Source organism: Thunnus maccoyii, chromosome 22 (assembly GCF_910596095.1).
Source record: "Thunnus maccoyii chromosome 22, fThuMac1.1, whole genome shotgun sequence".
NCBI classification, from domain to species: Eukaryota; Metazoa; Chordata; class Actinopteri; order Scombriformes; family Scombridae; genus Thunnus; species Thunnus maccoyii.
In genome coordinates, this window is record NC_056554.1 from 1154664 (window position 1) to 1166800 (window position 12137).

Consider the following 12137-nt stretch of genomic DNA (forward strand, 5'->3'; position numbering starts at 1 on the left):
AGTGACTGATCTATGAACGTGGATCTTGTTGTGGAAATTTTTCATTGTTGCTTAAGAACCACACAGAGACATAAAGAAAGCATTAAACATTGTTACTTACTGAAGCAGTTGTAGACACTGTACAATCCATCACACCATCAGTAACAATTATACAAATGTCCAAACACAAACAAACAATTGAAAAAAATATATAAATTAGTTATGGACAGGCCCACTGTTGTTTTTTTCACTGTATGTACCTATCACTCAATTCAGGCAAATTAGATGTTTTTACCTAATATATAAAAAGAGCCCCCCCAACCCCTTCCTCAAAATGGTACAACCTTCAAATCCTCGCCTGTTTGCTTCGGAGTTTGCTTCACTTTGCTTGTAGCCTACTACCTGATTCTCGTCTGAAGTTTGCCATATTAGCCTGCTTTATGAAGCTGTTTCTGAATGAGGCATAATGGCAAGTAAGAGACAACATGAATCTGGCACTGAAAAATGGAAGAAGAGAAAACTGAGAGATGAAGTCCGTGCCAGTGTTGCAGTACTCAAGTCCAGGACTCAGACTGGAGTCCGACTGGAGTCCTGATTTTCAGGACTCGTCACTCAACTTGGACTTGCGTACTGAGGACTCGGACTTGGACTCGAGCATTGACTGCATTAGCTGATAAAGAAGTAATATATATCCGATTTTTTTCCTTTCAAATTTTCACATAGCCACTACGGTTCACGTCACGCACACAGCAGCAGCTGAGGCACAGACATTGTTTCCACACACACCATGCAGTCACGCACACAGCGCAGAAAGCCACAGCCACAGCCACACACACACACACACACACACACACACACACCCAGAGGTCAGCAAGCAACCCTCAGATAGAAACAAGGTCAAGAGTTCAACGAGCCTAGGAGTAGGATTTCTTCACCAACATGTATCCCCAGAATGACAATGACATTATATCACATTCAGTTGATAACAAACATTGACCCCTTAGTTTAAAAACAACATCTGTAACATATATACAAAAGATTTATTTTATAAATAACCTACTATTCAACTTTCTTTCACAATCTTTACACAGAATGAAAGATTGGGTCAACACATTGCCAACAAAATACAAAAAATATATACAAAAGCTAACAGACATATCAAACAAATGGCTCCATTAGCCTGCAGTAAGCCTGCATTCTGGGAGTGCAGTGTTCTAGTGGGATAATGCGGTACTATGAGCTCTTCAAGACATGATGGTAAAACCAAAGCTCTCTACTCAAACCTGGAATACAAATACTGAAGAGCTTGCTTTCTATATAAAAGTGCAACCATTTTGCAATGTGACATAGAATTGTAACTTATTTGGTCTGTCTGAAACTTACAACCTCATCTTGTACCCTTGAAAGCATTTCTTGGTAGCATTTGGTTGAACACAGCAGTGACTGAATTGTGTGAAAAATGTAAAAAGAGAGGCATGACAATAACCTTTTGCTAACCAAAATGAAATGGCATTAGCATTGGCATTTAGCAGTGATATTTATTTTCCCTGAAAGTATAATGCAAAATAGGATTAAAAAAAAAACATTGCATGTGAACATCATTTGTAGGAAATGGCAGAGTAGAAAGCTATCACTATCCAGATTACCGGCCAAATGTGGCAAACAGTGATGTTAACAGTGTACTCAGCAGATAGAGAGCATAGAGGAAGCATTAAATGAAATGCTTCAGGGTTGAGTGGAGAAGTGACATGTCAGGAGATACAACAGATAACCCTTCTCTGATTATAATTGGATACCATGTGTTGACTGTAATTTGGATGTCACCTCTCACAAAAGTCTGGATGTTGATTAGATGCGGTCAGTTACGATGTCAAGACGGTCAAGCTACTGTCTGTTTCCTCAAGAGAGCTTATCAGTTATTCTTGTCAAAGTGATGAGCCAGCATGATGGAGATCATGTGTTATTTGTGAATCATGTGCTATAATGCAGTAGACTGCTTACGACCAGCAACAAGCTGTGTGTGTGCTCTTAGCAGACAACCACATATGTGTCATTCTGAAGACTGCAAGAGATGTCCCATTCCTTCTAAGGAAATTCAATACAGCCCTGATTTGGATACATCACCACTGTGAAATGTCCTTGTTTCTCCCACTGCTGTGGAAGATTGACAATTGCAATTTTTCCTGCCATCCTATATAGCATCATGGTGAAAAACTAGAAGGGCTAAACAGTCACTTTACTGAATTAAGTTTTGAATTGTAGCACCATTATATTCCACATGAATGTGTGAAGCCAACCAGAGGATGGACAAGGCGTGAGGTGAAGGAAAGAAGTGGAAAACAGTAAGTAAGCAGTAAGCAAGTACCTGCTTCCCTGCTGCCTAAACTACAGATTTTCCTTTTTGGGACAGCGAATGCTTGAGTTCAAAAGAGAATTCACAGTCCGATTTTTGCATTTCTCACCTAAGACCATAGGCCTCTCTCAGTCTGTGTTCTTTTCTGTTCTCGACTTCTAAAATATCATAGTACTGTCCCAATTCAAAGTCCACATTTAGATGATCAGAGCTAGTTCTAGTTAGAATGCCAGCTCCTGAAATGGCAGACCCCTCATCCTGCTGATGAGCTGGTCAGTGCTGTTGTCACAATTGCAAATTGAGTGTACTACATCCTCCCCTTCGTCAGTTTAGAATCCAGATGCTGCTCACGTTCAAACTCCCAAGAGTTCAAACTTGGGGAATTTTGTATTGAAGGTTTACGAGCTTGTCTACGATAGCAGACCTTTTTCTTAGAACAGTCATTTTCAGTTCACCTTGTGATTCACATAGCTCTGGACAGATAAAGTTGAATTGAGCCATGGCCCAGGCTTCTGCTGGAAAATGTCTGGAAATATCTCAAGTATTTACACAGTTTTCCACATACCATGAAATCAGCCAGGGCCGGCTCTAGCCATTTTGATGTCCTAGGCGAGATTAGGATTTGGACCTTTCCATTATGGAATAAAATGTGAATACCTGCCTTTTGACATCTCCTCATGGACTCGGGCTGTGATGTGCATCAAATAGTATCCCACACCCCACTTTCAGTGAAAAATTGTGAGGAACAGGGGTGCAAAGTATATTTCTTTCTTTATTTGTTCATTTGTCACCTCAGGGAAGAAAATGAGGAAGTTTTTTTTTTTTCCCATATTTTTTGAGGGTGACCAGCAGCTACCAGACAAAGTGGTGCCCTAGGTGACCACCTATTTGGCCTATGTCTTTGGCCAGGCTTGAAATCAACTCATTATTTTGTTTCCACTAGTATATTTAAACCTGCATCAATTGATCATTCATTCAGAGTCATGTCCATTATTAACTCCACGTTTAGCTCTGGTTTGGTCTCCACCAGCTCCTGAGAAAAATATCTGCCTCTTTAACTGTAAAATGTTCCATTATGTTCACCAGCTAGTCTCTAACCCTGATGATGTCATCAGGATAAGTAATCTCAATTTGGGCTTAAGACTTCAAAGACTTCACAAAAAGCAGTATGCAGTGTGTATTACACACTGCATACTGCTTTTCGTAGTAGCATGCAGTATGAAACTGTTAAATCAATTTAATTTTCAGTATGTGACTGTTCCAGCGCTTTGCATTGTGGGACACAGTAGGCAAGGTAGACTGGTTAGATGCATACTGGAGATTTTTTCGGAATCAGTACACCATCCAGGTATTTTTGGAATACTGCAGATTTTGCTTTTGTTTGCATACTGCATATTACATGCTACATTTTGGCCAAAGCAGTACGTACTGCTAGTACAGTAGGTGCGTTTGACACTATGAAGATGCATTATGGGAAATGTAGGATGCAGTCAGATCATCTCGACCTGCTTTGATTTTGATCATCTTTTTTTTTTAATCTGACTCTCACAACATGGAAATACAATACTAAATCAGTGAAGTTCCCTTTAAAAAGTATATTGTCCAGAAGCATAAATAAACAATAATTTTGTTTACTAGCATAGGACCATTCTGAAATACTCCTCGTAGGAAAAGCCCCTTGCCTGAGGGAGTTATTCTTTCTCCATTGTCATAGATTATCTCTTAGTTATATCTTGCTATGCCACATTTAGTATGTTTTTCATTCGACCCTTTTCGATATGTGACTTATTTTTAAGTCACATATCGAGGATGACAGAGGTGAGGATGACAGAGGTTGTCACATGTGTCATAGAGTGCAAAGAATACTATACATACTGTAGAATACAGTAGGTTAGGGTTAGTAGATTTACGGAAATAAATTTTAAATCAACATATTTCTTTAAATGACATGTCAAACATTAAGTTAACTGTTAACCTAATTATCACTACAACAGCTTCTGTGTCGACTGAAAATAATGCTGATGGGATGGATACATCACACGCTACTCTTTCTCAACCTTGGAATGTCACTTTTCTATTCCAACAAGATGACGCCGCAGTAAACAGCAGAATCGTTAGTCATTAATAGGGATGCTATGTCAGAGCATGCATTTATCTGAAAATAAGTCACTGGCTGATCAGAGTCAAGTATTCTCTGTGGTCAAGGTGGAACTGCATCTAAAAACATAAATTAAATGATTATTAAAAGCACAATGAAAAGGATTTCCTATAAATTTACATGAACGTATCATGAAGCTAATGCACACAGTTATACATTGGTAATCAGTGTGGGATTTAATGCATTAAGAGTCAATGGGAAATTTGTTTCAAAACTCAAGTACAATATAATACAATAATAGTGTTTTCTGTGAAAGTAATTACTGCAAAGCCCCAGATACAAAAAGTCAAGGTTTATATTTGGTAAATGTGGTGGTGTATCAGAATAACAAATACGGTGACAGGTCATCCTAGGTATGACTCACTTGTACTTTGATATTGTGATTGATATCTGTTGAAGGCAAACTAAGTGACAGTTCTTTGTTTTCTCGCAGGCTTTCATAGTTCAAGTCACAGAAAATGGGAGCATAATGTATCCTGAGGAGAGGCTTCTGCAGGAACTCCCTGATTGCTCAGCACTCTGCAACAGCTGCAAAACTCCATCAGCGAGACAACATGAGCTCAGAAGCTAAACACCACCCTTAATTGGTCACTCAACATGATTTGACCCGCCAGAACACCTCCTTTCAATCAACACATGGGTTATTTTTTATGTTCTGTGTGTCCAGGTGGTCTTATCCTGGTTTTGATCATAAGTCTGCACTTACTGCCTGCAACAGATGGGCAGTAATATGTATGTTTATGTATGAATGGAAATGGTAAGGTGTATGATTGCCTATTAAGAATCCTGTGAATCAGGGTGTACAACAGGTGCCTAACAGGTGCTGCTGTATTCTGAGGAAAAATGATCAAATTTGTTTGGACTTTGGAATGAGAAATCCCAACAAGCGAAGACACAAGAGACCCTGAAAAATCAAGGACATCTTAACTCTGAGAAGGAGGAACAATGGATATTTTCTTCTCTCTTGGATGACAGTAACTAAGAACATACATATATATATATATTTGCTTTAGTGATATGAACACAATCCTCTCTTCTGTGGATTAAAATAGAAACTAAAAGGACAATAGAGAGCTGAAGTTCTGACACTACTTCCAACTACGATCTTCTGTAACTCAAGGGAATCTCTCAGTGAGGGTTTCTTTCATCACATACTTATCATTCCTGTCTACACAAATGTAGGGGACTGCACAACCTACTGTTGATCAAGGTTATGTTGCAGAGTTGGCTCTTTGGTAATTTGTGGTATTATAAGAAGCCCAAACTTTGATTTCACTTCAATTCTCTATAGCTCTATTGGCTAGCACTAGTCAAGCTTAACGTTAGCATCATATATAGCCAAAAGTGACAATGGATTTAAATGGGAGCCAGGACTATGGGTCCTATCCAACAGGGCTACCCTATAACACAAGCATGGACTACGAGGACTACTACCAGGAGCCTGATGCCAGTAAAATCATCATCCCATCCATCTATGCTTTTGTCTGTTGTGTAGGTCTTACTGGCAATGCCATGGTCATCTATGTTATTCTGAAATATGCCAAAATGAAAACAGCCACTAACATTTACATCCTTAACTTAGCTATTGCTGATGAGTTGTTTATGTTGAGTGTTCCTTTTCTAGCTACATCAGCCGCCGTTCGCCACTGGCCCTTTGGGTCATTGATGTGTAGGTTGGTTCTGAGTGTGGATGGTATCAATATGTTCACATCAATCTTCTGCCTGACTGTGCTGAGTGTGGACCGCTATGTGGCAGTGGTCCACCCAATCAAGGCGGCCCGCTACCGCAGACCCACTGTAGCCAAAGTAGTTAATGTGTGTGTCTGGGGGCTGTCGCTCATAGTCATCCTGCCCATCATTATCTTCGCAGACACTGTTCCTGCACAGGATGGTGGTGTGGACTGTAACTTCTTGTGGCCTGAAGCAGCATGGTCAGAGGCATTTGTAGTGTATACCTTCTTGTTGGGTTTTCTGTTGCCGGTTGGAGCTATCTGCTTATGCTACTGCCTAATGGTGGCCAGGATGCGAGCAGTGGGGCTAAAAGCAGGCTGGCTTCAACGGCGGCGCTCAGAGAAGAAGATCACCCGCATGGTGCTGTTGGTTGTGGCGGTGTTTGTTCTCTGCTGGATGCCCTTCTACATCGTCCAGCTGATCAGTGTTTTCCACCGGCCGCCAGACCCCATGGTCACTCAGCTTTTTGTAATCCTCAGCTATGCAAACAGCGGTGCCAATCCTATCCTGTACGGCTTTGTGTCCGACAATTTCCGGCGTTCATTCCAGCGCATTGTGTGTTTCCGGTGGCTAGAATCTGGGCTGGATGCGGAGCAGGTGGATTACTGTGCTGTAGCACTGAAGAGACAAGCAACATGTAGTCCTCTGGATTTTCCCAAAGACTGTATGGCCTCTGATATGGTGTTTCGGAATGGAACTTATACCTCCCGTACAACCACAGTGTAACACTCAACCAGAACAGGACCTAAAACAAGGAGCAACCATGATGTAAAGGAGAGTTTCTTTACCAATCTCCTGGAGTTGCAGGAGATTGATTTTTAGTTTTGATTGATATATATGTGATGAAAAAACTAAACTATGGGTTTAGAATATATAATTATTTCCATGTAATGCCCACTGGACCACACAAGTATGCCATACAAAAACTGATGACAAAATGTAAACTCAAATTTCAAGTGTCATTAGAGTTTTGGGAATCACAGGCCACGCAGATTTGAAAGTGGATGAGGAGAAAAATGCCCAGTACAGCAACCAATCCAGATGGCTGGCTTGTTGAGAGAAAAACTGACAACAAAAAAGATGTATATAATTCTGTTTTTAAGTGGGTAAGGATGTAAAGCACAGCTGAATGTAGACATGAAATATTATTGTACAGACATATATTACTATGTACAAGAAATGAAACATGTTTATCACCAAATTAGTGGAGCTTTGGTAGTGGCACTAAAACCAGATACAATAACATCTGGCAATATTTGGAGCTCTTTGTTCAGCGAGTCAGTTAGAAATAATGCAGGGAGGGATAGTACAGAAGAAACAGCCACATTGATGATGATGTTTGATGAAGAGCTGCCAATGAGCAGCTCACCTTCAACAGGTAAACTACTTATTTTACTTTGCAGTGATGTGTATTGGAAAAACACTCAGCGTGCTAGCTCAACTCCAGTCATGGCTCTGCATGACTACCCCCAAAACAATGGAAAAATGCCATAATGTTAGCAGAGCAGAGCAGTGAACTTGTGCGCTGTGCATGGAGCAGATGACCATATTCAGAAATCTGTCATGAGCCAACGTTGGCTCGGGTGAACAGAATAAACCGTTGGAGCAGTCTGAAGCCAGAGCTTTTTGCTCACAGGGATTACTTCTACATATGTTTACATGTTTATTTGACATGTTTAATATGGACAACTGACTTTATAACATTATATATATGACTGAAAATAAGGAAAAGTATAATAGGCTCCCTTTAAACAAGCATGTTCCAAGTCATAGTTTTGCTCATTTTTGGATATAGACAGAGGCATTTACATATAATTTGTACCTTTCAGTTTGAAGGTCTTTTATCATCACTTGAAGTTTTTATTTGATTATCAAAGATTATGATTTTAGTCTGAAATTAAGCGAACTCTTTAAAGGTTTTACCACAGCAAAATAATGTATATCATCTGCAAATCAAATAAATTTTATTCTATGTTTTGAAAAGCTTATACATATTATTTATATACAAAATACCTAATAATGGGACTAACCTCAACAGTGAGCTGGGAGGAAATTTGTTAATTTTAGGTGTGCTATTAGGGGCTATAAGTATCTAAATATCTTACATATTTTTACTGATTTTACAATGGCCCCCTACATAACACAGAAAGTGTGATTAACAGATATCGCTCAAATTTCACTTTCAAACTTCTAAATGTTTTATATGTAGGTGTTCTGCAGATTTGTACAACACAAACTTGAATTAAAAAATGTTTACCAATTGATTTTTTGGGGAAAGAGGATGACTGTTGCCAGTCTTCAATTCTTAGTGTGCTGGTGTGCTAGTTTCACACTTCAGTAGTGTATTATAATGTGGGTGGAGGGTGTATCGTGTATGTGTAGGGCCTCAAAAAGGCTTGTGCCAGCCCTGGATATCACCCAGACAAGAGCATTTAAATTATTAATGTGAGTCTTTTTCTCTAAATAATGTTGGATTATTTATGTGTATGTTTCTGTATTTGCTGTATCTATGTTTGGTCATTATTCGTTGATAGATCTGTTTAAATTTGAGCTGTGTCTTTGCAAAATGAGCCAGAGCTGTTATGCTTCTGTTGCACAAAATGACAGAAATGGTTAAAAAAAATCATGTATGTGTTGATTTCATGTTTCTGAATTACAAAGGCTCACAAAATTATTCTTTTTGCCTTCACTTTTGCCTTCATGTCAAATTTTTCTGTTATAGATTAGAGTCTTGAGAGAAGCTGGAAAATTGATTTCAGAGGTAAATGTTACAGGAAAAGTTAAACATCTTGGATATGATATTTACTCTAAGTGGATATGACATATTGAGACTGACGGGATCAACAGCCATCATACATTTACAGTTATCATTTCAATTGAAGGAATTCTTAATTTAGTATATTTAAATAATTAATTTTCTTTGTGGGTGTCTAAAACATACTTATACCATACATAGTAATGAAATTGTAGATATCTGACACTGAAGATATTAAAGGGCTGGAATTGTGGGGGAAAAAAAGACTTTTGGGATGGATTAGAATGATGGTGGGGGCCCTCTTATGCTGCTCAATGCTCAATTCTATCTACTTAATTTTTTTAAGTAATTTGAAATTTTTGAAATTTGTGGCTCAAGAGCGAGCAGTGTTGAGGTGATACTTGTTACTACGTCACATCAGAAAGTCAAATCAAATATGCTTTGAAGCTTTAGAATGAACCCACCGCTGCCCAGATTGCATAACTGATCTTCATTTTTAGAAACAATTTTCTCTCCGTTGTCAGCAAGTGATTGTGTGTTTGTTCGGCACATTTTACAGCCCACTGTCTGCTTAACGAGGCTCAGTACATCCCAGGATTTTCTACTGTTTCATATCAATCTTTGGATGAAGTTTTAAAACAAGTGCACTTGTAAACATTGTTTCTTTCTGTTACTCAGCTAAAGGGATACGTTTGAAAAAATTACTTGTATTTTGTTAAGAAAGGCTACAGTCAGACTGCAGGCAAAAGGGACAAAATCTGATTTTTCTGCTCATGCTGTATGTGCCTCAGATCTGTTTTTTCCATGACAGTGTGAACAGCATAAATCACATGGAATCTAATCTTTTCAAGTCTGATTTGGACCACTTTCATATGTTGTCCTAAATCAGATACAGGTCTGATTTTTTGCAATATGACCTCAGTCCGAACAGTCATATTGGAATTCATGTGACTTTTATGTCACAATTCTGTGTTGGCGGGAGTCACTCGGTGAATACAAACATGCTGCTCCCTCTTGACATCCTGAAATTTTAGATGAAATCTGTTTCTGTGAAGCCATTCACATTACGATCCCACCACTCCTGGCTCCAACTCTGCATCCATATAAACCTCCGTACAGAAGTAGCAGCCATTGTTCCACAAAAAGGCATGATTAAAAATTTGGATCTCATCCTTATCCTTGATATCATCTGCTCATGACTTTGCTGGCTTCCACTGCACGTCAACTTATAAATGAAACCATAAACATTGCCTTCAGTGGCCTCCGTGTTTACTTTTGTATGACAGTGTGCTGCATGTAATGTCTTTGTTATTGTTCTTTTGCACATGTGGGTCAGTTCAGGACCCTGACCAGTTCACACTGATATTTGATATCGGCCACGCTTAAAACATCATGTGAATAGCCACGGATCTGAGCAATAAATCCAAATTGAGCACTAAGGCTTGCAGTATGAACGCCAAAGAAACAATATTACCGTTCTAAAACATCTTGTTGAAATCTCAACTGTGCAACGACAGGTTCTTCCCGTTATTCAGGATCAGACTCTGCTTCATAGACGCTATACACTGTCTTACGTCTCCATCAGCGGACATTACTCCAGTTAAAGATGCAGCGTAAGGGAATCTGCATTATCCATTGGGCTGTATTTCAAATGACTGGGGGTGAAGGTGGTCATTAATAATGCCGATTTTTTGTAAAAAGCTTCCAAAACAGCCTGCTGGAGGACAGAGGGGAATCTGTACTGTAATTAAAGATGGATTTAGAGAAATCTAAACAACTTTTATAAATAAAATGTCAGATATTTTTTAAAATAGTCTCAGTAGTTTTAAAATGAGTCAAAAAGGTATGTATTGCCAGTTTATGAATGTAACGTGAGTCCCACCAGTCTGATAAATTAAACAATGTCTGTGATGTGATTATAGGTATCTTTAAAAGATTTTTGTTTGGAGGTGTCTTTAAATATCATTCTTATTGCCTGGAACGCAATATGTTAAATTGTAATTCTGACTGGTCAGATTGTAATTATCACCATACATGTAGATTTGTGCAAGATAACTAGAAATGGTCAGTCTATTAGATGTCAAAAGGGCTTGCTATAACATGTAACACTACTGCAAGATAGTATACAAGTATACAGAAAATCATGTTTGGTGCAAAGTGTGAAGACTGTGAATAAGCCCAGAGGACTCTGGCTGAACAGAGTATATCACATCAATAACACTCTCAAGCTCACACCAGCATCACATCCATTTCTTCTGGCTTGTGTATGAAGTGTCATTACTATGGAAAGTGGAGATTGACATTTCCTCTGCACTTATTCAGCAGGGACCTTCCTCTGGTCATTCACGGTGCATGTTGCCTTTCAATTACACTAAATCAGTCAGTCTAATCAAGATAATAAAATTGCACCTTGGCTGCGGTTACTGTCAGACCGTGGAGGGAGTGTGGCCGATGATTGTGCCTGTCCTTCACTGACTGATTTACTCTGTTGAAATGTGGATCCTGGCACAATTACTCATGAAATTATGTCAAATTATATTATAAAATTCACAGTGCTTGATCTGCAACAGACAGACTGCATTATGGCAGTTATGTTCATGAGACACAAGTAAAGTAGTGGAATAAGGTTTCATGTTCAACACTGAATCCCCCACTCCACCTAAGGCAACTGTTTCATCAGAATATGTTATTACTGGACATTTCCGTTAACAAGTTTAACAGAACCATCTTTGAATATTCACCCTTTCTTCATTCCTGATGCATCACTAAGAAAAGTGATACAAAGTGCTAAAGAACGATAAAAAATAGTAAAGAAAGACTGTTTTATCTTTTCAGGGAAACATCGACTGAGTCCTTGCAGGACTTTGCTATCTATATATATATCTATAGTTTTGTCACTCTGACCATCGTGTCAATGTCAAACAATGTCAGACAGGTTGTAATGAACTATGGTTTTTCCTTTAATCATGTGGGAATGACAGTTGAATAAGAGCAGTATTTGGCATCAGTGAGGCTTCCAGTAAAAACAGAAATGGAGCAGTATGTTGCCAGCTGTTTAGCCCTCGCTCCAGGCAGGTCTGCAGAATTCCAGGCTCTGACAGGCAGCATTGACATAAGGCTGACACAAATCAAATCCATAACTTAAAACAGAGGTTATGGAC

The 12137-nt window shown here is 39.0% G+C and overlaps 1 protein-coding gene across 1 annotated transcript; it reads left to right on the forward strand.

Annotated features, from left to right (window-relative positions):
* Nucleotides 1–5840: 5840 nt before the first annotated feature.
* sstr1b (somatostatin receptor 1b) lies at nucleotides 5841–6947 on the forward strand. Its single transcript, XM_042401272.1, has one exon. The coding sequence runs from the start codon at nucleotides 5841–5843 to the stop codon at nucleotides 6945–6947; it is 1107 nt and encodes a 368-aa protein (XP_042257206.1).
* The last annotated feature ends 5190 nt before the right edge of the window (nucleotides 6948–12137 follow it).